The sequence below is a fragment of the Callospermophilus lateralis genome, chromosome 11, assembly GCF_048772815.1.
Source record: "Callospermophilus lateralis isolate mCalLat2 chromosome 11, mCalLat2.hap1, whole genome shotgun sequence".
NCBI classification, from domain to species: domain Eukaryota; kingdom Metazoa; phylum Chordata; class Mammalia; order Rodentia; family Sciuridae; genus Callospermophilus; species Callospermophilus lateralis.
This window is the reverse complement of record NC_135315.1, coordinates 13,383,374-13,409,613: the sequence shown is the minus strand read 5'-3', so window position 1 is coordinate 13,409,613 and position 26,240 is coordinate 13,383,374. Positions and strand designations below refer to the sequence as shown.

The following is a 26,240-nucleotide window of genomic DNA, read 5'->3' as shown; positions in this document are numbered from 1 at the left end:
AGTTGGTTCAGGGACAGAAGAGACAGGTGGTAGGATAGTGGACAGATATGAGAGACATTCTAGATCTGCTTGGGCAAGATTTGGAGGATACTCAAGATAGAAGAGGGAAGTGTTTAAGATGGCTTTTAAAGTGTTTTAAAGTGTTTAAGTCTGACTTTCTTTGGGAAGGAAGACTACATTAACTTGAGATAAAGAGCATTGAAAGTGGGAGGGAGGTTCAGGTTTAGGGTAAAGTTGATGAGTTTTGTTTTGTGTTTGAAGTGATTAGGTGATCACCCACCCACCTAGCATTTATTGACTACTCATTATGTGCCAGTACCCTGGGAGGTATGGGAATGCAGAAAGGCAGTTGTATACTGTTGACAGCAAATCTGTACATAGCTGGGAATGATCCAGCATGCAAGAGGCTGCAGAATAATTTTTTAAAAAGTGCACTAGTTGGCACTTGTTCGAAATTGAGAGTGTGGAGCTTAGGGTAAAGTTAGAGCCCAAAGTGCTAATTTGACATTTATCTAAGGCAGTTAGAATGAGTGGATCCGCAGCTTTTGACTTCATTGTGAAAGAAGGGTTTATCCCAGATTGAGGTGGACTTGGTAGAGACTGCTTCAAGGCCCGGAGGTTGTAGCATGCCATTAGCTATGGGAGAAAATATACCTCCCTCATGGGTCATTCTCTAGATGTTATAGGTATGATGACAGAGAGGGAAATGAACAAATGGATGGGGGGTGCTACCCCCATTCAGTTCAGAACAGACTTTTTTCTTCTGCTACCAGGTGTATTCTTATGGGGAGTTTTCTATAAGTTTCCTGAAAGAGGGCCTGACAAGTGCTTCTTTTCCATATTTTATTATAGTTGAACATAGAACAAAGAGCACAAAATATCCCCTGCAACATACTAGTGTTATTAAATATTTTTTTAAGTATTCAAACTCTACTTTTTTATGTTAGAAATATCCAAATTCAGCATCAACTTGTTATTTCTTGTTTGTCTTACATGTCTTTCATTTGAAAAATTGCAGACAGCAACTAGTAACGTCCTCTCTGGATATCATGTGGAAGACTTTGATGAAGGTAAGTACCAAATCTTGTGTAATTTTTGATAGCTGTGAATCTGGGCTTTTTTTTTTTTTTTAATTGATTATTGGGAGGAAATTTACTGAGTTATGGTACATATATGTGGAGATGTATGAAAGAATATAAACATTTGAGAAATAGTTGTGGATGAAAGCCATTTTCTCCTTGACACCCTTTTATAGATGAATGAGGCAGAGTGGAGGTAGAAGGTAACAACACTAGAGGTCATCTAGTTCATCCTCTTGCTTCTGTATAGGACTAAATTTAAAGCTCATCCTTAGCTCTCCTCCTCTTCATCTCTTCTCTTCCCTCTCTCCCTCTCCCATTGGCTAGTATAATCATTATCTTTTTTTTTTTTTTTAAGTTCTGATCTGTAAACTGAGTTATTCCTGTCTAATTAAGCCTTCCCTCTCCATTTACCAGAGGAAAGGGAAGAGAGACCAACATTAATTGGTGTTTGCCACATGCTGTCTTTCACAGAACAATGCTGACTTCTTAGGGTCCTTCTCTATCTTTTTGATAGGTGATGAAGTGGATGTTTGTTAAGGTTTAGTACTTTCCCCAAAGTCACCCTGCTAGTAAGGGATGAAGCATATCTTTAAATTTAACTTGGCTGAATTTTTAACCCCCTGTAGTGGGAGGCACAGTGACATGGGAGGAAGTAGAAAATGGCTGCTTAGCCTCAAGCTGTTGTTTTTCCTCTTAAGCTTCATTTTCATTGGCTTATTTGGAACCTCATCTAAAATTGAAGTTCATTATACTCAGAATTAAACAAATTTTGTGTTTTGGCTCCTATCTCAGAAATAAACTTTTAAAATTTTATTTCAGTTATAAAAGAGGGTTACAGCATACAGTGACATGTGTCAGACAAATCCCAAGGAACATGAATGATGATGTGGAGCTTCTTACTCAGAGTGCAGTAGTGGAATTTGTTATGTAAAATTTCCTTGATAATACCATTTTTTTCCTTCCTAAAGGAATTCCTGGTCCACATCTCATGCTTAAGAAATGACAAGCATGCCAAACGCCTCCCCTGGTTCTTAGGGAAGAGATTACACTGATACAGGTCCACCAGTTTATAGGACAGGGCCAGGACCACCAACTTGCTTAAGTTAACTGCCTCTTCAGTGATTTTTTTGTTTCACCTAGTTGATTGATTTAGCTCAGTTAATTGGTAGGTTACATTTTGGTAGAAGCTAGTATGTCATGTCCTATTTACATCATCTGGGATGATGTGTGTGGAGGGATTGTAGTGTTTCTTACACATTAAAATGTCAGAATTATTAGGTAGCCTCAAATGATAAGATTATATCCTGATTACTCCCTAGGGTCTTGTAATGGTTGGCATTTCCGCCCACCACCTAGGGGAATCACAAGCAGCGAGGAATATACTTTGTGTAAAAGGTAATGTGAATTTTTTTTTTTTTTAAACCAATTACATGTCTTTGTTGAAAGGATAGACTATTTTCCTTTCTTTTTGGAAAGTAGTAATTCAGATTCAAAGAGGATAATAGTGAAGGAAGAAAAAGTATAATCTTTGAGTAAAATGGTTTATTTTCCATATGAAATAGAAGCCACAAAGGTCATTGTCATTAAAGTCAAAATCATATCCATGAGCCTACTTTTAATTACAAACAACAATGATCTAAATGCAGGTTGTTAAGACTGTTCCACAGTCTTTTATGAGGCCAGTTGTATTATTATGGTTGAGCTTAATTGCTGGTCTCTTATAAATATGAAATTTACTTAGCTAAGGTGATTGAAATTCAAATTGCTTTTCATAAACTAAAGTAGAACATAAAATAAAGATATATTAAATTATATTAATAACTTTCCTGAAAAATTTTTATGTAATCCTTATATAGAATTATATTGAGTAATTTATATTTGAAGGGCTAACCTTTCAAAATGTAGTAATAACATATTCATGTAAAAAGAATTTATTAAAGTCACATTTAAAAAGGTGAATTTTTCAGTTTTTTTTTTTTTTTTTTTTATGAGAACGGGGTACTAGTAGAATTTTAGATAGAAATTGTTTTTGATAATAAGAAAACCTGATACGTGGTTTTGATGATTGACTAGTCAAGATATCAGATTTGACTTTGCAGTAGAAATAAAGAAACTAAATAGTAAATATTGAAAATCCTAGTGACATTGTATTGTAGGAGAGATTGCATATAGTCCTATGGGAAGGAAAAATTTATAGTCCAGATGAGAACAGAAAACCTTCCTTCTTTTAGGGAAAAATAATACTTTAAAGCAAAGCATACAATGACAAAGAAATTTTGGCTCATGAAAACATGCTATGCTTAAATGATACATAAATATATGATTTTAAATGTGTCTTTGAAGCATAAAATAATTTAATAAACAGCATAATTTTAAGTTCAAATGCTTTGTTGTATAGGAGAAGCTGTAGATACACTCAGCTTTCCAGTGTGGTGAGCCACTGGAAGACTTATGCTATGCTGTGGTTCATTTTGTATTTCTTTCCAGCTAGAGTTGAAAATTATTTATAATATCTCTCTTGTTTCTGTTTTGCTGTTTATAGACTAATTTTCATTTTTTTTCCTCTCAAAGATCTATCAATTTTTAAATGTTTTCATTGATTTAAAAACTGGCTTTACCCATCATTTTGTAGCATATTCGAAACTTTTTTTAAAAAAAAATTAATGGTCAAAGCCCTTTTTATATTTTGACCACAAAATTATCAATTGATTTCTTTTTAAATTGTCTTTGGTTGACACATAATTGAGCATAAATATTTATGGGGTACAATATGATAGTTTGATGTTTGCATTCATTCATTGTGTAGCGATCAAATCAGTGTAGTTAACATATTCATTAACTTAAACATTTATCATTTATTTGTAGTTAGAACACTCAAAATCTTCTAGCTTTATGGAATATATACTATATTATTGTTAGCTGAAGTCACCCTAGTGTTCCAAGTCAGACACTGAAAAATCAGTAACTCTTGTATCCTTTAAAGTGAACATTTATTTATTTACCCCTTGAAGAATTGAATATGACTATTGAATAAATTTGGGACTCTGTAATATAAAACTCTTGTCCTGAATTTATTTGAAACTTAAATTAATACCGTCCAATATTTTCAGTGAAGTATAGGTAATAGTTATATATAAATAGAGTAAAACTATTATATTTGAAGGTGAAAAGCAGTAGCCTTTCAATGATAATTTAATACCATATTAATTTGTTTCAGAATGCAATTCCTAGTATATGGAACATTTTCTTTAGGTCATATCGTTTTGGGAAGTACAGCTTACCTGTGTGTGAGCAGCTAATCCACTTGATGTCAGTGTTGCTTAAAAAAAAAACAAACAAAACCTTAGAGGAATTATCTAGTAGAGCTCTTGTATCACAAAGGAAGTGACTTTTTGGTGTCTTGCGGGGAGGGGTTGTGACTATACTGTGATTTAGGGTCCCTTATTCCAGAGAAAGCAGTCAGTGAATGTGGGGTTGGTGTTTTGATTGTTATAAATGTTCTATAGTTCTTCAGACCTCTTCTGCCACCTTTGCAGTGTGATAAGTATGGCTTTCCAGAAGATGTTTTGTTTTTGTTCTTGAGGAGGCAGAGGGGAAATGCTGCAAGTTTATCTTTAATGGTTAAACAAAGTGTATGATAAAACAGTCTTTCCTGTTCCACTTAGATTTTTAGAGCAAGGAATCTGTAGGTATGGTGCCCAGTGTACTTCAGCACATTCCCAGGAAGAACTAGCAGAATGGCAGAAAAGATATGCTTCACGGTTGATAAAATTGAAACAACAAAATGAGAATAAACAGCTCTCAGGCAGTTACATGGAAACCTTGATAGAAAAGTGGATGAATTCATTATCTCCTGAGAAAGTGGTGAGGAAAATAAACTACCTTTTTTTTTTGACTTTCTTAAACAATGAACTTGTTTGAATCTTGACTTTTTTGTATGCTGTGTTTTGGTTTATTTCCTTTTCTAATATATGAACAACTTGATTCCTGATAAAATGATGCTTTTAATAGCAAAAGTAGATTCATTTGTTAAATTAAGGCCAACATTAAACTATTTGCTTAGAGAATTGCAGGTGTTATATAATTACCTTCTTTTAGGCAGTTTTGGTCACTTGTTTTGGTTAATTTATTTTTGATATTAGCTCTATTATATTTGTTCTTATAAAAATAACTGAAAGTTAATGTATAAAATACCTTGCTTGATAAACAATTCCATCAGTGTCTTTACTGTTGATATTTATTTATCATGCTAAAATTTTTATTTGTGTTTTTAGTGATAAAAACCGTAAGATCAATTCTCTTTATTTTCAGCTTAGTGAATGTATAGAAGGAGTAAAGGTGGAGCATAGTCCTGACCTGTCGGTTACTGTCAACACCAAAAAGTCTCACCAGACATGGACCTTTGCTCTCACTTGTAAGGTATGAGTTTTGTGCTCATTTAAGAATATAAGTTTTGTCAAGTTTTCTTCAAGCTTTTTTGGACCTTTTAATCTCTGTGTTAAGAGAGCACTAAAAATGTTTTAATCTAAGTACATCTCATGTAGAGTCTATATTGTGCTAAAGTGGAGTTCTGTATTTCAGTCATTAAAAGTACAATTTATTTTGACTTTGAGATTCAATCTGTATAGTTATTTAGGATTCTTTCCTATTTATTTATTTGGTAAAGAAGTATTTGCCATATTATCTTACAAAACTGAAATGTAGGATGGGGTTCATGGCTTATAAATTAACTATTCAAAAATTGAATTGTTTAAAATGGCAGTTTTAAGATTTTTAAATAACTTGTTTTTCTATTTGATTTGAAGAGATTGCAAATTCTGTAATACAGTTTTAAATATGAGACTTTTCTGTAGTGTTTCTTATCTTAAACTATAATAATCAAAGTTTAAGATTGAAGCAGAGTCAAAAATTTCTGTCTGACTATGTTCAGTGGAAAAGTTTTGTGTTCTTTTTGGTGGTGTTTCTTCCACTGTATCATCTGTATCTTGAGATGAAAAAGCTAAGAACATTTAGCTTCAGCCCTGAACCCAATCCAGGGCTTTCAGAGGTAATTGCCCTCCTATGAAGGCATCCTATTTGAGGCTACATAAAACTTTTTTAGGCAAAGAGTATGGAAAGTTGGAGGTTAAGGGTGACAGAAGGAGATAGATTTCGTCCAGTGAAAGACGAACATATCACAGAAGAAGCAGGGAGCTAGTGATGTAGCATAAATATATCATTTTAACAACTGTTTTTTTTAACCATTCTGACTTTTTCTTAAATCACTTAAGAGCAGTTTGTATTTTGAGTATAGTATCTTAGAAGCATGGGAAAGTAACAGTCCCTTATGGAAATATTTTCGTTGAAGAGCCCAATTACAATTGGATTTTTCACCCCCTTGTACTCAATGCATTATTTTAACTTCCTTGTAGCCTGCAAGAATGCTGTATCGTGTAGCATTGCTTTATGATGCTCATCGTCCTCATTTTAGTATCATTGCAATATCTGCCGGAGATAGTACTACCCAGGTATCACAAGAAGTCCCAGAAAACTGTCAAGAATGGATAGGAGGAAAGATGGCCCAAAATGGATTAGATCATTACGTGTATAAAGTCGGGATAGCATTTAACACAGAAATATTTGGAACTTTTCGCCAAACCATAGTTTTCGACTTTGGATTGGAACCAGTACTCATGCAAAGAGTAATGATTGATGCAGCTTCTACAGAAGGTAATATTTAGACTTTTTTCCCTGATACGATGTATTAAAAGGCAAAAGTAAAAGATATGTATTGGCCCCTAAATATTCCCTGGATAGGGAGGGAATGATAAGAAAAAAATCCGAGTGGATTGGCTCATTTCTTGCATAATGGTTCTTCTTTAGAATGGTTCACACTGTTCCCTGCTCCTCATTCAGTCACTGAGCAACCATTGCTTTGAGGTTCCCTAAACTTGTCTGAGTAGTTGATCAGGTCTGTTTTGATGGTTTATAATTTTATTTTTAAGTAAGATAAGTTTTAGCACAGTAAAATCTTTTAATATGAGTGTGGGTAGAATATAATTTTAATGGCCGTCATGTAAACACCTGCAGTGTCGAGTTCTGAGTCCTGCTCACTGTCCAGGAAGCTTTGCTGGTGTTATAGTTCATTATCTCTCAATGAAAAGTCCTCTTGTATAAACCTTCAGAAGTCAGCTTGGACATTCACTAGTGTTAGGAGACCAGAGTGCCTTCAATAGGATCAACTCTGTGTTTTGGGGGAGAGCCCCTTGGTTTTACTATGTAATACCGGCAGAAGATGGTAAATTACTTTGTATGCAGTCGTGTTATTGCTTAGCCTAAATTTTATGCCTAGATCTAATAGGACAGGGGAAGGGCACGTTAGTCCACACTTCTGTGGCTTTTGGTTGGATTTATAGGTGCTTTGTTTTATTTAACACTAAATATTTATTTAGTATCTCTTCAAATAACACAGCTGTATGAAACTCACTATTGTATTGAGTGTAATTAACCATAATGTGGAGGATGGTTTTTCACTGTGTACCATAGTGCCCCGCTCACGAGAACCCAGAGAGTGACCTCTTCATGAGCAAATACTAGGATTTTATTTTGGACACTGAAAAAGTAGAATTGGTCTGTCTTCCTCTCCTTTTGCTTCTAGATGAGGTTAAAGAAACATTTTTGGCTGAGTTTTAATATTTGGTGTTATCTTCTCATGTGCTTGCTAAGATGACCTAGGCTTCGTTTTGCCCGTGTTTCCCACTTATTTGATTCCTTTTACCTGTTTTCGTTCTGGTTATCTGTATTTCTGTCATATTTTCAATACTCTTGGGAATCAGCATAAGCTATATTCATAGCCAAATAAATGATGGTAGTTTATCAAATAAAAATAGAAGCATAGATTTGGCAGATTATTTTTGCAAAGGATTAGACGTTGTCATTTAGGTGTTACAGGGCATATGATTTCTATTGCAGCTACTGTGCTCTGCATTGTAGTGCAAAAGCAGTCATAGACAACACACAAACGGGGTGACTGTTCCAATAAATTTAATTTTCACCAATAACAGTGGGCTAAATTTGGCTTGTATGCTGTAGTTTTCCTACCTCTCTACTAGAAAGTTGCTTTCAGAACCAGAACTTCAGGACTACAGGAAACACTCCTTTTAAATCCTGAGGAGACATACATCATAAAAAGAGATCAACAGGCAACCCCTACTCGCAAATGTAACTATAAAGGGGTATTTTTTTTTTAAAAAAACGGGTAGGTTGTATTTTAAAAGTTTGCTTTTATATTGGTGATTTCTAACTCACAACTTATTTTCCCATAAGAATAGGGTTTCAAGTGTTGTCAAGAATCCACACTAGTTAATATGTTGTTCATAACATAAAATGTTAAATGTCTGTAGTGAAAAGTAAAAGAAAATGATACTATTGAAACAGATGCCAGTGAGAAAAGTGGTGATGAGGAGGATTGCAGGGTCTTTCATGGGCTTGGGAATAGTACTTTGACTGTTTTGCTTCCTGTATGTGCTACTTTTCTTTCTTTCCTTTTTTTTTTTTTTTTTTTTTGGTACTGGGGAATGAACTCGGGGACACTTGGCCACCAAGCCACATCCCCAGCCCTATTTTGTATTTTATTTAGAGACAGGGTCTCATTGAGTTGCTTCGTGTCTCTGTGTTGCTGACTGAGGCTGGCTTTGAACTTGCAGTCCTCCTGCCTCAGCCTCCTGAGCCGCTGGAATTACAGGTGGGCTCCACCACACCCGGCCAGATATGTGCTACTTTTCTAATTGGAAAAGAAGAGCAGTGGACAAAGTTTAGAGTGAAGTAACAGTTGCATTTGAATGCTGATTTTCTACTCATTACCTGAATGGCCCTTGGGAGAGTACCCACCAGTTCTGAGCTTCATGCTGAAACATATAAAAGGGAGCCTGTGGTATTTGTCTTGTAGAGAATTGTGAGGACTAGAAATAAGCCTGGCACAGGATCTGACATTTAGTAAACAGTTCTTATTTTTATCACGAGCCATGATTAGGATAATTTCTGGCTTGTACTCAGAATGAAGAAAGTAGAAAAAGAGGGAACTTTGTTTTTTAATTGGGGATTGGCTGTATGGGGCTAACAGAGGAACAGAAAAGCAGAGAGAAAGAGCAGAGCTGTTAAGACCATGGCACCTGCGTATCTCCTGGGATGGAGAACACACTGTAGGGCTTGAAAGAGTTGCCCAGGACTAATATTTTGAGTCAGTTAACTGTAAGAAACAGTTTTCTTTCTGATGTTCCTGATATATCGGTTTTTTAAATATGATAAATTTTATGTTTTATTAAGATATGGTAGAGGGAGTGAATACAAGGATACTCTCTTTCCCTACTTTTTACAATATAGGTGCTGTATCTACTTTTGGGTGACCTCTTTGTATGTAGTTTGATATCTTTGCCTATTAAGTAAGACTTTACTTTCAAGTAGTTATTTCAAGAAGTAATTGGAAAATAAAATTAGGTATTTTCTTGAATTTTAGAAATATTTAAATAATGTCACAAAGTGAAATTTGGTTTTCAAGGACTGAGGAAAAATGAATATTACAAGAGAATAATATAAAACGTACAAACAGAGCTTTTGATATAAGATTTTGAACATTATAAAAGGAAAAACATATGTAGATTTAGATCAGATGACATTTGACTGCCTTTCTTGGGTTGTTACTCATATTAGCTGATGTGTTGTGCTGATTTTAGTTGTGTAGTTGTATCTTTGATAAAGGTCCCTACTCTTAAAGTTGATGCTATTGAATGTTACCATTTTTTGTTACATTCCTGAAGTTTTAAATTGCATCACTACATTTGTTTCAGTGTAATTGTATATAGAGTTCTAACAGAATTTTTGAGAAACAAAGCAAGATATAAACATATAATATGTTTCTCCTGTTTTTTAATCTTAGTAGCTTAAGTCTGTATTTTTTATTAGCAGAGCAGAGTTCTTGTCAGCAAAAAATTTGAGGACAAATAATTGTTCATGTACATTTACAATTTTATAAACATTCTGAGACAATAAAAATATAAAGTGGCAGTGCCACATTTTGTATCATTTCCTGGAATACTGTATGGATAGCATTCATGGACATTGAGAACAAAATGACTGCTTTGTTAAGTTGGTGACAGTGTGACAGCCTGGCTCATTTGACCTCTTGTTTCCACCAAGGCATTCTTGGATGTTTCTTGGTTTCCAGTTAAGAGAAAAAGTCTCCTTTCAGGTACAATCAGCCAAATATAGTGGGAATTGAATTAGATCTGAGCTTTGTCATGTTTATGCAGTTTTGATTATAAGTTAAAATGTAATTTGATTTCTGTATACAGAAAGAAATTTTGAGGGTGAAGGTATAAAACTGGAATTTGTATGGAAAATACCTTTATCGCGTTCACTTGACTGTTCAATGTTGAAGCAAAGTTTTTAATTCTTAAACTAATGATGGAAACATAGTTCTTTTCCATAAAATTATAAATTTGGACCATGCTGGGCCATCTGTTAACTCAGCGTTTCCTAAACTGTGTTCCATTGGAATGAATGATAACACCTATGGTGAAGAGTTCTGTGTACAAATAAGTGTGAAAATGCTGCATGCACTCCTTCCCTTTTGGACTCAACAGTGCGCCTCAGTGATTAAAGGCTCTCAGTGTTTGTCAAACTGATTTAGGTATATTAGTGTATTCCTCATTGAAACTTAAAATCAAGTTATATAGCAGACTGGAATGAATTTTCTAGTATTGAATTAAAAATCCTCCTTACTTTAGTTAATTCCAGTTTGAGCTGAGGGAAAACTATAGTTTTTTTTTTGTTTTTTATTTTTGTCATAATATACACCCGTGCCTCCCCCCAAACAGGTGTGGGGATTGAACCCTGGACCTCATGTTTGCAAGGCAAGTATCTGCCACTGGGCTATACCCCCAGCCTTGTTTTCATGATATCTAAAGCATCTAGACCTTTTCTTTTGTAGACTATATTTGAATTTTTCCCCCCTCTAGTCAACATATTGTAGAGAGGAAATACATATAACCTTAACCTTTTTTCCCCCAGGTTTTTTCCTTGTTGGTGAGATTCAGGTTCAGAAAAAAACACTATTAAAAAATTTTTTTGGACTAAAATTAAAATTATATTCCTCTCAAAAATGTGCAGCAAAAGACATCCACAAGGAAAGGAAGTTAGTGAGTTTTCCCCTTACTTACAAAGTAAACTGGGTGTATACTTCCTATCACAGTTTGATTGATGGAAAACTTGTGCTTGAAAGTACTGATTTGGAATTGTGTTTTGAATATATGGAAGCAACATGTTGAAAGTAACTCTCGTCTTTAAATCTGAAAACTTGATATTATACATTTTTCTACTATGAGTACAGCATGATATGTTAACATTAACATAAAATTTAGTGTGACTGAAATATTATTCCCAACTGCCAAAGTTGTTGGTAAATTAAGAACATATTTTTGTACCTGTCTCTATATAATATGATCAGAAAAACAGGAGAAAAATAGGTTTTAAAAAATAGTTTGTTGATAAAAGATAAACGGAACAGTGTGTAAGTGTGCATAGAGTATGAGTTACTTCTGCTGTCACTCTGCTGTTTTAACTTTTTGGTAGCCTCATTAAGAGAGCAAAAATAGGGCTGGAGAAGTAAACTTAGTGGTGGAGCCATTGCCTGCATGTGTGAGGCCCTGGGTTTCATCCCCTGTAGTATTAAAGGAGAAAAAGAGATTCTCTTCTTGATTCTAGGTAGCAGTTTGGGGAAAGGAAGGATATTGGAACACAGTGGAAGTGGCAGCTGGTGATTACTCGAATTTTATTCTGTTGTAAAGTTGAGCAGTCAAGGTTTGTCAGATTACAGACCAAAATACTTTATAAGCAAGAGTCTTATTTTCTGATTTTGGAATTAGGAAGCATTTAATTTTATCTACAAGTCCTAGATAAATGCAGCTGTCTTTAATAAATTTCATATTTAAAACCCACTCATCACATGCCTCTTGTGTGTTTGCTCTTGTGATGGCTACTTAGAACACTGAATATTCCTCCCCTTACTGTCTTCCTACCCACTCTCCAAGCCCTGTTAAAGTTACATTTTAAGTTGGCTGCATTACATACTTCATAACAAAGTAAACCTTGGATCCTATCTTGGAATAGCAACTTTGTGGCTGAAAGGAGAGCCAGCTTCTATTCTCAGTATCAGAAGAGCTAGAGAAGTTGGGAAGTGTCAGACTAGATATTCCAATCTTGAATTCTGTTTTTGATAGGAAGCCTTTCCCTTAAGGTATCTTCAAAACTTTAGATATATTATAATTATCTTTGTAAGTTTTCCTTATGGATTTCTCTTAAAATATATTTATAGTTTCTGCTTACTGTATCTCAGGGGAAGAAATTCTTTAGGTTGTAATTTCTGTGAGATTTGGGATTTATTGTGATAGGAATTGGTTAATAAGTCAGTGTTAAACTCTCCCTGTATGGTTTTATGAATTTGGATCCTAACTTGTTCACTTTCATCTTTCCAGAGTGTTTTCCATTTCAGCCTAATGTAGATTGAAGAAAAGTGCGCACCCGTGAGGAGCTGGCTCAGGCCAGGTTTCTTCTAGTGGGTGCACGTGTGCTGCAGGAGGGGATGACAATGAGCTCAGTAGTGGCCCTGTCCCCTGCCCGTGGCTCCCTCCCTCTCTTCACAGAGGCAGTCTTAGCACCTACTGACCATTAAGCACTATTAAGTTAGGTCATTAAATGAGTGCAAATCCAGACATCCTTTTATGATGATAATGAGCATCTGACATTAAGTGATGGTATCATCTGTTTATTGTTGGCATTTGTATAATTTCTTTTTGCAGTTATGCTCTAACGAGTAAATGTAGTGTTCAATTTTAGGAAGATGATAGGATTTAGGAAGAAGACTAACTTTAGGAAACTTGCTTATGAGGCTACTACAAGAACAGAGTATCAATCCATTTTATTTTTTAAAAAATAATTTTACTAGTTGTTGATGGACCTTTATTTATTTATTTATAAGTGATGCTGAGGATTGAGCCCAGTACCTCACACATGCTAGGCAAGTGCTCTACCACTGAGCCACCACCCCAGCGATGCCATTTTAAAATGCAAATTTTTAATGAGCAGATAATCTTTACCTCTTGATGATGATTGTTATGTTTATGTTGATATTTAAGAAATTATGAAGTGGTCATGTAAAAATGACTTTTAAGGGAACAAAGGTTAGGGATTTGCTATTTGCTACAATTTAGAAATTTCTCTTAGTGGAGGACTATACTTAACATGTTTTTAATGTATATGTAATATTTAAAATTTGCACACTCACTCATTGACCAAGACATGCCAATTTTTGCCTATGTTCTCATTTAGTAGATCCTTTAGGATAACTTATTTTTGTGCTTTGGAGACTCAGATCTTTTGTCAGAACTTTTTATTTCTTCCTCAAATTTTAATTTGAACTGTGAAACCTTGTTTTCCCATTTTGTTTTACTAAAACTGGATTTTGGCCTAGTTAGTCAGTGGAATAGTTTTTTCCTTTTGGTTAAGTTTCGTTTTTATAGGTGTACGTACTTTTCACCCAGTAATAGAAATCTGTGCACACTGCAAACTGAGCATGGGGTTGGCACACTCTGAGTTTCTTATGATGTGCTGGTTGTATCCACATTTCTTTCAGAGATGTCAGAAGATTGAACATTTATTCATTTTGATTCTGTGCTACACTTACCAATAATTTAACTGAGGCTAAACTGGATTTTTCAGAAATGGCATTTGAATGGCATTGTGTCACATTGTGATGAGGAATCAGTAGTATTATACATGTGTCTCTTCTAAAAGATTTTTGTTTGTAGTAAGATGATTTTCAGATAGTGTCTGCTTTTCCACATAAGAAAATATTTAACTTTTCAGCTTTTTCATCTCTCTTTCTATAATAGGGCAGATATTGATAGGAGGAGGAAAGTGATTATACCTTATAAAATTATCTTATGGGAGGAATTTATCATCTTTTTCCTCAGATCAGATTTCTCTTGACTGAAAAGTTCTAAGTGTTAATCTACTTTTTAAAAATGTTAACAACTGTTTGTGGTATGTCCTAATCTTATGTTTTTTTTTTTTTTTTTAAAAGATGTTCTTTTCATAGATTCCTATTAATATTATTTTGTTAAAATAGACAAAAGAAATGTCTGAACTAGGGAAAGTACTCTCAAAGGGTTTTTGTATTCTTTTATTTTTAAGAATTTTAGCTGTAGTGTATTAAATTCTCTTACCCAAATGTGTATTATTTGTGAATTTTAATGTTGTGTTCCTTTATAAATGTGTTTTTTGTTTCCATTTAGATCTTGAATATCTGATGCATGCAAAACAACAGCTAGTAACCACTGCTAAGCGTTGGGATTCTTCTTCTAAGACTATTATAGATTTTGAACCTAATGAAACTACTGATTTGGAGAAGAGCCTTCTTATCAGATACCAAATTCCTCTGTCTGCTGACCAGCTGTTTACCCAGTCGGTTTTAGACAAATCATTGACCAAGACCAACTATCAGTCGCGGTTGCATGACCTTCTTTATATTGAGGAGATAGCCCAGTATAAAGAAGTCAGCAAGTAAGTTACTTCAGAAGCATGTTCTTTCCTTTTTTTTCTTTTAATCTCCCCTTTGGGTGGTATTTTAATTTTTAAAATGGAGGTGTGCCAGAGTGAAGACAGGAAGTAGGTAGTGGTTCTTCATTAGCTGCATCTATCTAGATAGCATAGCTGCTTTCTGTCCATCTTCAATAGTTGTGATGTGTGTGTGTCAGGGCAGGAACCCTGTTAAAGATGTTGTCCATCTCTACAAGGCCTTACTGAGCATCCCTCTCCGAGGGAGCAGCTCTTTCCCATGTGCTTCGCGTAAATCTGTAATCCCTATTCTTAAGAGCTTTCAGAGAATGTAGTCATAGCGAACACTCAATGAGAAATGTTCAAAAACGGAAGGAAACCACATATTTTTAAAGTTAATAACAAGAATAAAATGATTTAGGTCTTCTGAAAAATGGATGATAAAACAGCTTTATCTCAGTTTATGAATACTTTCAAATCCTTGATATTCTACCCACGTGCCACAGGTTAAGACTAAGTACTTAAATCAAAAGCTTTTTTGATTATTTTAGGAAAAATCATTTTTTATAAGTATTTTTCCTTTTGAGTATAACCTAGTCAACATAGTTTTCTTTGTCAAGCTGTCTTATCACTGTCTTATGATTCATATTATTAATAGATTCTAAACACTTACTGTTATGATTTGGATATGAGGTGTCCCCCCCAAAGTACCAGTAATGCAGGTCTATTCAGAGATGAAATGATCAGATTAGGGGAGCTGTTACCTAGTTTGAATGGACTAGTGACTATAAGCAGGTAGGTGTGGCTGGAGGAGATGTGTCACTGGGGGTATGAATTTAAAAAAAAAATCTCATTTGCATGCAGTCACTTGATCCATTCAAACTAGGGTGGACTACTAAGGTCACATTCTTAAAAATTAATCATTTTACCTCTAAATCTTCTTGCAGTAACCAGAACTTTTGCAGGACACCTCATATCTAAACCACAACACTTACTAATTACTAAGTACATATGCAGAAAAGAAAAAGCGAAAACTTTTTACTTTATAGGTTAAGCATGATCTAACTTGCAAAAGTATCTAGCTTGGGATTAAGTACATGTACAGAGTCAGTCTAATTTATTTTTATGGAATTTTATTCTATCATGTTTATATCATGTTTCACTTATGAGCTCTTAAAAGGCTTTTATTGATTCTACTTATGGACTGTTCTAATGAAATCATTAGTAAAAAAACGGGCAATGGCTTATATTTTGTTCATTATTTACATTATTTATATGCCTACATTTTGTTTACATTATCATAGAGTCCTTAGGAAAGAACATTATGATAAATCACAAATAATGGGAAGAAATAAAGGTTAGAAGCTTACAATCTTTGAGACTATTTTTGAGTATTGTACTAGAAATTCAGAAAAAAATTATAAATTAAGTACTATTTAATATTTTATTCAAGATTGTACATCATTTTATTACTTTAGAACTTATAGCTAAAGACTAGAACCCTGATAGATTATTATGTTAAAAAAATCATCTTTTCAAAATGGAAATTTGTCTTGAGTGGAAAAAAGAAACCCTTTAAACTCTGAAGGTCAGATACTAATCAAGAAGCTCAGTGGTTGCAAGTTCACACTAGAGCACCTTGTGAGGGCTTCTCAAGACAGTCCTGAAAATGACAGCAATATGAAAGGAATACCGATCAATAACTAAGTTGCCATGATAATTCTGGAAGCCTGTTTGACAGTTTGTGGATTTTTAAAAAAGTTGGACCCTTTTGCTATAGTAATTCTACTTATGGGGAATCATCTTGAAGCAGATATAAACATGTTTCAAAGAGTAGTGAAAAATAAGTTAAATCAATTAGGGTTTAGCCATATGATTAAATATTATGTTCTTATGAAATTTTTAATGTAGAAAAGATATTCATGATACAACATTAAGGAAGAAAATATGGTAGTTATAATCCTTTACCTGCTGCCATTCTAATTTTTTGTGTATACATAGTTATATGCACATACATACATCTATATATATTTATAAAAATACTGGAAAGAGTTAAGACAGTATTCTGGTTGGTAGAATTAAAGGTGACTTTTATGCTCCAAGTTTTCTCTACTTTTGAAATGTTCTTCAGAGATCACATGTTAATCTTACAATAAGAAAAAGTGAATATAGAAATGTAAAGGAAACTGCACCTCATCTACTGCAATAGTTGATACAAGTCTTCTTTGTTTTGTTTTGTTGTAAAATCCACTCCTAATTAAGGTGTAAAAATGTCCTTAGGTATGACAAGAAGAGATTGTGGTAAGATAGAACATAGACATTGTGGTAGGACAGTGTAATATAGTATATAGTGTTTTTTTTTTGGTACTGGGGATTGAACTCAGGGGCTCTGGACCACTGAGCCACATCCCCAGCCCTATTTTGTATTTTATTTAGAAACAGTATCTCACTGAATTGCCTTGTTTTGTTGGGGCTGGCTTTGAACTCATGATCTTCCTGCCTCAGCCTCTAGAACCACTGGGATGACAAGTGGGCACCACTGCACCCGGCAGTATATAGCCTTTTTATAGGAACATTTGAGCTTTATTTTTTAATCTTTAAGTTTAGATCATAGTTTTATTGACTCCAATAGGGATATTTGTAAATTGAATATAAGTAGTTGCATCACTTTTAATGTCCTATATATGCTAAATGTGAAAGAGTTTAGAAGTATCTAGAAATGAGAATTCACTCCTCCAAGTCTAACATGTGACAAATAGATAGTCTTGTGCCAGAGAATTCTGGAAAATTTCCAGTGATAATTGTCACTCAAAGGTAGCTCTGGACATGGAGGTTAGTAAATTACCCTTTTGAATTTGGCAGGCTTATAAAATTAGTGAAGTACAGTAAAGAATTGGCATACATACAAACAAGCAAATGCTTTTTACTAATTAGAGTTCTTAGAGGGTATGGGGAGCCTGTAGACAAGGTACAAACAATAAATAGATTGTACAGATTTTCAAAAGTCTTAGAGTTTCATATGTTGCTTATATTTTGTTTTCTCTAATCATTTTAAGATGGCGTTTTATATGCATTTTAATGTTGCCTTAAATTCAATTCACATTTGATTGTTAATTCTTTTTATATTTTTATTTTTTGTGGTGCTGAGGATTGATCCTAGGATGTTACACTCTACCAGTGGCTACATCCCAGCCCTTTTTCTTTTTCTTTTTCTTTTTTGTACCAGGAATTGAACTCAGGGGCACTCAGCCACTGAGTCACATCCCCAGCCCTATTTTGTAGTTTATTTAGAGATGGGGTTTCACTGAGTTGCTTTTGCTGAGGCTGCCTTTGAACTCATGATCCTCCTGCCTTAGCCTCCCAAGATACTGGGATTATAGGTATGCACTACCCTGCCTGTCCCTAACCCTATTTATTTTTTATTTTGAGACAGGGTCTCACTAAGTTGCTCAGGCCGGCACTGAATCTGTGTTTCTCCTTTCTCAGCCTCCTGAGTAATTGGGATTATACTGTGCCAGCTTGATTGTTAATTCCTTAGGCACAAATAATATAATCAAGATATATTTTTAAAAATGAATTTGGCGATGTCTATAAGCAGCTGTTGAACTCTGATGTAGTACAGGGCTCAAACTTTTGTGGCAAAGGGCCAAATTATAACTATATCAGGCTTTGGGAACCCCCCCATATAGTCTACATTATATGTCTTTTTTGTAAAATACATTCTTAATCAAGGGTTGTATGAAAACAATCTGGATTATTGAATTTGGTCCTAGGACCATACTCCATTGTGTCTTGATTATTTTGCTGGTTCAGTTGATGACTAAAATCAACTGGACCAGCAAAATAATATTAGAATTGTTCTGCTGTGGTTTGAGATCCAGTTTAAAGATAGAAAACAATGGAATGGTTAAATAGATTCATCTCTTGAAATGCTTGGATGTGTATTGACAGTAATAAGTGTATTCTGTATGCACTGAAATACGTTTCTTAGTGACATTGTAGTCAGACCAACCACATGTTTTATAGGATATTTCCTAAGGTCCCACAGAGTGTATCACTCATTTGTGAAAGAACTTTGACAGTTTAAGGTGGAATGTTACTAATTATGAAAGTAGTATCAAGGGAATTCATATTTAAAAAAATTTTTTTTATTGATAAGAATGGGTCTCTATTTTTTTTTTAAAGAGGTGATATTTTAAAGCAGCCTAGAAATTATGATTATATTGTTTTAGTGAGAGATGTGTGTAGGTGGTAAGGATACTGCATTTCACTTAAATTTTAGAGAAAGCTTCAGAGTTCTTTTGAGATTTGTTTTTGTTTTACCTATCCTCAGCCTCCTGTTGATGTTCATTCTGTAATCCTACCTAGAAGTCAGATCTATCTGATTTTAAGAGAGAGATTTTCAAAAGAATTGACTTTAGCTGAAGCTGTTGTGTCAGTTAAACTGTGCAGCAGCCTGCCCGACTAGGCCGTTGTGTCTGCTTCTCAGTGCCCCAGCTGGCATGATGGCCTCATGTGGGATGCATGTTTCATCATGAAGATGGTGTGGCTTCTGTTGGTTATCCCTCTTTCTGTTGCTCTGCCTCAGTAAACCCAGGGGTTATCTTTCCACTTAGGTTTACTTTTTTTTTTTTTTTTTTTTTTAAGATTTTCTTCTCTTTTTCCCATTTATTTATCCATCTATCTATTTATTTTTGTGGTGCTGGAGATTGAACCCAGGGCTTCGTGCATGGGGGAGGTAAGCACTCTACCAACTGAGCTATATCCCCAAACCCTCCACTTAGTTTTACTTTTGTTAGTCAGAAATTGCATGAGATGAAATTCACTATATAGCTTTGATTCTTTTTTTAAACAATTAAAATATCACTTAAGAGGTATAGTGGTTGCCAGAATCATGTTTTTTATTAGCTACAAATATGGTCTTAAATTTGTTGAAAATTCTGTTGGCTGTTTATTCTACTTCATCTAAAGGTAGTAGTTATGTAAACTTTAAGGTAGATTTCAAAATGTGGCATGCAACAATGAAAAGGTGGTTTTTCTTTATAATAAATATCTTTGTTAATTATAAGCTATATTTTATAAGTATTTCTGAGTTACTAAATTTTAAAAATTATATTTTAATTCCTAAGAGAAATTACTGATTGAAATTTAGGTTTAATCTGTTCATCTTTTAGAAAAGTTAAATATTAGCATCTGTAACTACTAGTAGAAAGTCTATAATATCTTCATCTTGAATAAATGATGAATTTTCTGCAATAGAAGCTGTTTTTCTTAGGATTTTTATTTTTTAGTGCCTCTACCTCAATAGTTTTGCTGCAGCACACAACTAAATATCACAAGAGGATTCTTTTGTTGCTCCCAAACTGAAAAATTAATTTCTCATGCCTGCTAAATTGTGATCAAGTGTTTTTTGATGGTAGATTCTAAAATAGAAATGGCAATGAAATTTTTTAATATATTACGATCATTGAGAAATATATTTCAAGAATTTGTTAGGGAATACTGTGAAGTGTTGGAAATGAGAATATGGTGTATGGCAAAAATTTGGATTCTAACAGAAGTGTATTGTTAATTCAGGGAACAGAATTTTTTGAGTATTCAAAATGTTCGGTTCTAGGCTAGTTACTAGAAGGCAAACAGGATATGCTTCCTTGTGTCCTACAAGTTATAATTTGGTACAGAGACAGACCATAAATGTAGCAGCATTCTGGTGGAGGAATCCAGGGCCCCCACAGGAGAGGCATCTGTCCCATATTAGGAGGGAGAGGAGCTGAGTCTACTCAAGAAGGGAATCAAATCTGCTTTTGGGAGCAGATGGTATTTAAACTGAATTGTAAAACAAAACAAAACAAAACAAAAAAACACTGAATTGCATTTATATGCTATATAAATATATAAATATAAATCACATTTATATGGGTATAGATTTGTTAGGTTCAGAGTAAGTCAAAAGAATTGAGTTAAAAGAAACAGGATATAAGAATAAGAGCATAGAATTTTAGGGGAACCTGCAAGTTGATCATTTATAGTTGCAGTGGGGCGGGGGCATATGGGTGGGGCCTGGTAGATGAGCGAGAGAATTTTTTTACTTTATCCTCAGACCTGTACAAAGACCTTTAATTGTCGTGTAAAGAATAGATTTGAAAAAAGAAGTTATACTGTAAATTTGTTATAATAATCCAAGTTAAAAGTGTTGAGATGCAGATGAATTGGAGGAGAAGGAACTGAGGACCATTCAGAACTACCAGGGCTTATTGATGATATGGAACACAGGTTCATGTCAGGCAAGGTTAAGAATGACTTGAGGGGCTGGGGATGTGGCTCAAGCCGTAGCGCGCTTGCCTGGCTTGTGCGGGGCGCTGGGTTCCTCAGCACCACATTAAAAAAATAAATAAAGATGTTGTGTCCACCAAAAACTAAAAAATAAATATTAAAAAATTCTCTCTCTCTCTCTTTAAAAAAAAAAGAATGATTTGATTTCTGGCTTGGACACCTGGGTGCAAGTTAATGCCGTTCCCGAAGTTGTTTAATACATGGGAGGATTGGTTTGGGGGACACCTTGAAGAGGTCTCATGGTGATTCCAGTTTGCGTTTATGGGTTTTGAGTGTGTGTGAGCCTCGTGCTGTAGATCTGGGAGAGGTCAGCCTTACCTAGGAGAATGTAGAGCACAAGTAAGAAGACAGTGGGTAGAGCTTTGATAAGGTGGCTGATCTTGGATGGAAGATGGAGGCATAAGAAGAGAGGTAGTGAGAAAACTAGGAGAGTATGTCTTAACTGAAGTCAGGGGAAGAGGAAGTTTAAAGAGAGGAGAGTGGTTACAAAATGAAGGGGATAAAAAGGTTCTGAAAGTGTTGTACATCCCCTTTAGCAACAAAGAGGTTCTTTGTGAGTCAAGAATGCACTAGAAGAAATCTCTTGCCTGTGGGGGAAGTCTTAATGACCCCGGACCTTTCTTAAGTTATTTGGATGGTAAAAGGCAAATAAAATTTTAGCCTAATTTAAGAAAGCATGTGTAACATAAAGGTTTTTGTTCTTTAAACAGCATATTTTATTAAAAAGAAAAGCACGTTAACAGAGATTATATGTAAATGGAGGAGTGTTTCATTTCATTTTAAGGCTTATTGTTATTTGGATACTAGGTACTAAAGAATTTTCTTTAAAGAGTCACACATAACTAGATAATATATAATCTGCATTTCTTCAAATTACCACCTTAACCTGTCTAGCTTGAGAATGAGGGAAATATAACATAATTTTTAGAGATTCCATATATTGCATATATATTCAGCTATAATTTATTTGATCTTCATATAAATCCATGTTATTTAATATTTCAGTATATATTTATATATCTCTTTTTGAAGCCTTAAATGTTCTGTTGTAAAATGTGTTTTAAAATTACTAATGGAGGGCTGGGATATAGCTCAGTTGGTAGAGTGCTTGCCTTGCATGCACAAGGCCCTGGGCTCAATCCCCAGCCCCACAAAAATAAATAAATAAACGAACGAATGAATGAAAGAATAAATAAATAAATAAGATTACTAATGGAGCCTGTGAACTTTTATGACTTATTAAAAACATAAATAACTGTTCAGATCTGTTATTTTCATTAAATATTTTCTAAATTCTATAAAAACATCTCTAAGCAAATATAATTTGTAGCTTTATAATATATAAATGGATAGTCATAATTTTGGGGTGTGTGTGTGTGTGTGTGTGTGTGTGTGTGTGTGTACTGGGGATTGAACTCAGGGCACTCAACTACTGAGCCACATCCCCAGCCCTATTTTGTATTTTAGAGACAGGGTTTCACTGAGTTGCTTAGCACCTCACTTTTGCTGAGGCTGGCTTTGAACTCATGATCCTCCTGCCTTAGCCTCCTGAGCTGCTGGGATTACAAGCATGTGCCACCATGCCTCGCCATAATTTTACTATAATACTTTAATTATGGTATTTGATTTACACACACACACACACACACACACACACACACACACACACCAGGGATTGAACTCTGAGGTGCTTAACCACTGAGCCACATCCCCAACCCTTTTTATAGTTAGAGACAGGATTTTGCTGAGTTGCTGAGTGCCTCAATAATTTGCTGAAGGGGCTGGGGATGTGGCTCAAGCGGTAACGCGCTCACCTGGCATGCGCAGGGCGCTGGGTTTGATCCTCAGCACCACATAAAAATAAAAAAATAAAGATACTGTGTCCACCGAAAACTAAAAAATAACTATTAAAGAAATTCTCTCTCTCTTCTCCTCTCTTAAAAAAAAAAAAAAAGAGAATTTGCTGAAGCTGACTTTGAATTCATGATCCTCCTGCTTCAGACTCCCAAACTGCTGGGATTACAGGTGTATGCCACTGAGCCTGGCTAATGTACATATTTCTAGTAAGAAACTTATTTATTTATTAGTCATAGTTGGACTTATTTATTTATTTATTCATTCATTCATTTATATGTGGTGCTAAGGATCGAACCCAGGGCCCCACACATGCTAGGCAAGCGCTCTACCGCTGAGCCACAGCCATAGCCCAAGAAATTTAGGTTTTTTAAAATAGTTTTTTCCCTTAGGGATTTATAAGGTTTTCTTTTCATATATATATAATTTTTTAAAGATGTTGACATATTTTTTTAAAGCTCTTATTCATTTATTTATATGCGGTGCTGAGAGTTGAACACAGTGCCTCACACATGCTAGGAAAGTGCTCTATCACTGAGCCACAACTCCAGCCCTTATAAGGTATTCTTGATGTCATATATACAAAGGAAGATCTGGAAAAAAAAAAAAATTAGCAGTACTATTACAAAGTAGCCTTTTCCTTAAACTGGATATGTAGATTTCAAACAATATGATTTCTTTTTCATTCAAATGTTTTAAATCTTCTAAGAAAGAGTAGAAAATATTTCCCTTGCTTCTTATCACATTGTCAGTACTTTTTCAGAATGGCAAAGAATTGCCAACCAACTTTAAACTTTCTCTTCACATTTCTTAACTGTGTAGATTAATTGTGGTTGTTTGTGCTGCTTTCATACTTAATTCTCTGTGTGCTTATGTACATATGGAAGTGTGAGCGGGTACTACAACTATTTTCTAGTAAGATGGATTTTAACTTCTTTTGACATAATTTCTGCATGAGATTTGCCTTCTTTTTGGGGGGCAGTGCTGGGGATTGAACCCAGGGCCATGTGCATGCAAGGCAACACTCTGCCAACTGAGCTATATCCCCAAGATTTGCCTTCTTGTAACCATGAATAAAAATTTATTATGCTTGTTTTTCATTAATGTTATTGAAAGATAAATTTTATGGTTAGAATCTTTTGGTCTAATTTGCTTGGAAAGCAATCAGTTAAAGTTCATTGTAGTTTTTTGATGCGGTGACTGTCCCGGTCCCAGGTGATTTTAATGTTTTTGTTATCCCAGTGGTGTGTTTAAGCTGACTTTCATATTAGTTAATACATAGTAGTTCATTTTTTAAAAAAATCATCTTTAGTTTCATTTTTCAATACTCAGACTTTTCTGAATGTGGGTACTCTTTAACACAACCAGGTATGCATCTTTATATAACTTGCATGGAAGTTTATTCACTTTAAAAAAGTTTTGGGGACTTGGGTGGTGGCGCAGAGGTAGAGCGCTTGCCTAGCATGTGTGAGGCACTGCGTTTGATTCTCAGCACCTCATGTAAATAAATAAAATAAAGATCCATTGACAACTAAATATACACACACACATATATGTTTAAAAAAATTAAAAAGTTTTGGTGTCTCCAACTTGGATTAGAGGCAGAAAGATAGTATGTAAGTTAAAACTTACATAAAAAATAGAGTGAAATTGATAGGAACTTTTTAATTTTTAGTAGTTTGATTTATTTTTCTTGTACTCTTTTGGTTTTTGATGGTTTTGATGTAAAATATTCACACCAGTTTTCTACTTCTAATTTAGGTTCAACCTTAAAGTGCAATTGCAGATTCTAGCAAGCTTCATGCTCACTGGAGTTTCTGGAGGTGCAAAGTATGCTCAGAACGGACAACTTTTTGGACGTTTTAAGCTTACTGAAACACTTTCTGAAGATACTTTGGCTGGACGACTGGTGATGACCAAAGTCAATGCTGTTTATTTATTACCAGTCCCTAAAGAGAAGTTAGCACAGACCCAGGGAACCAAAGAGAAGGTTTATGAAGCTACTATTGAAGAAAAAACAAAAGAATATATATTTTTAAGGATATCCAGGGAATGCTGTGAAGAACTTAACCTTCGGCCTGACTGTGACACACAGGTATGTTTGAAAGTGACGCAGTATCTACACATGTCTGAAGTCCCATTGCCAGTTGATAGCCTTCTTCTGGTTTGGTTCGTTCTTCCACAATAACTAGAAATATGATTAGCTTATTTTGGTGAGTTGAGAATTGGACCTCTTGTAACTCCCAGAGAAAATTAGTTTTTTTTTTTTAAATTTAAGTAACATGTAATATGTTCTACTTTTAAATAAGGTGAGCTTTCTAATTAGTTTTATTTTTTTTTTATTAAAAAATATTTATTCTTAAGTTTTAGGTGGACACAATATCTTTATTTTACATTTTATGTGGTGCTGAGGATTGAACCTAGTGCCTCATGCATGCTAGGAGAGCACTCTACCTCTGAGCCACAACCCCAGCCCCTTATTTTTATTTTTTTAAAACATTTTTTTGTTGTAGATGGACACAATACCTTTATTTATTTATCTTTATGTGGTGCTGAGGATTTAACCTAGTGCCTCATACATGCTAGGTGAGTGTTCTACCACTGAGCCACAACCCCAGCCCCTCTGATTAATTTTAAATTGGCAAAGAAGAAAAATGAAAAACTAAGCTCCATGCTCAGATATCTCTCATTTGCAGTTGTATATGTTCCTGTTCTCTTTATCTTTGTGGGTTTTTAGGTGAATTGTGTGTTCAGGCTGCCATGTTTAACTGGAAGGCTAGCCTTTTCTTTCCTTTTTGAATGTAAAACTTGGTGCATATTATTCATAGTGAATTGGAACAGTGTAATGGGGCTGATTGTCAATCATTTTTCCCTATCGTTTTACTGATTTTATCAAATGCATTCTTTGTAAGAACGTGGTATCAAATTTTGTCCAGAGATTAAATGAGTTACAAGTGCTTAAGTGTCTTAATATGTAAAATGATGTTAGTAACAATATATATACCATTAATACTGTTAAGTGAGACAATCTCTGTAAAGTACTTATTACAGTGCCTAATACTAACTACACAAAGCAAATATTAACCATAATAATTGCTATTAGAACATGATCACACTTAAAAAAAAAAAAAAAACAACTCTGAACTACTGTTCCCCCAAATTGTTGTCTCCACAAAGTCATTTAGTGAGCTGCTAGCACTGATCATTGATGTTTGTAACATTATGCTAGGTGAAATAAAACCAGATTCAGAAAGTCAGGAGTCCAGTGTTTTCTTTCACATGTGGAAGCCATGGGTAGTGATGGGGAGGATCTCATGGCAATAGAAGGGAGACTAATAGAGTAGAGGAAGGACATCAAGAAGGAGGGAGGGGACTGAGCTG

General features: G+C 34.6%; 1 protein-coding gene across 4 annotated transcripts in view; it reads left to right on the top strand.

The window, feature by feature from the left end:
* Helz (helicase with zinc finger) overlaps positions 1-26,240 on the top strand; it is a 164,684-nt gene that overhangs the window by 52,466 nt on the left and 85,978 nt on the right. For all 4 annotated transcript variants that reach the window (XM_076870584.2, XM_076870583.2, XM_076870586.2 and 1 more), the window contains 7 exons: positions 1,019-1,070; positions 2,402-2,477; positions 4,748-4,946; positions 5,394-5,501; positions 6,494-6,791; positions 14,411-14,678; positions 24,621-24,954. In XM_076870584.2, coding sequence (XP_076726699.1) covers positions 1,019-1,070; positions 2,402-2,477; positions 4,748-4,946; positions 5,394-5,501; positions 6,494-6,791; positions 14,411-14,678; positions 24,621-24,954 — 1,335 coding nt within the window. The remainder of the gene's footprint in view (positions 1-1,018; positions 1,071-2,401; positions 2,478-4,747; positions 4,947-5,393; positions 5,502-6,493; positions 6,792-14,410; positions 14,679-24,620; positions 24,955-26,240) is intronic.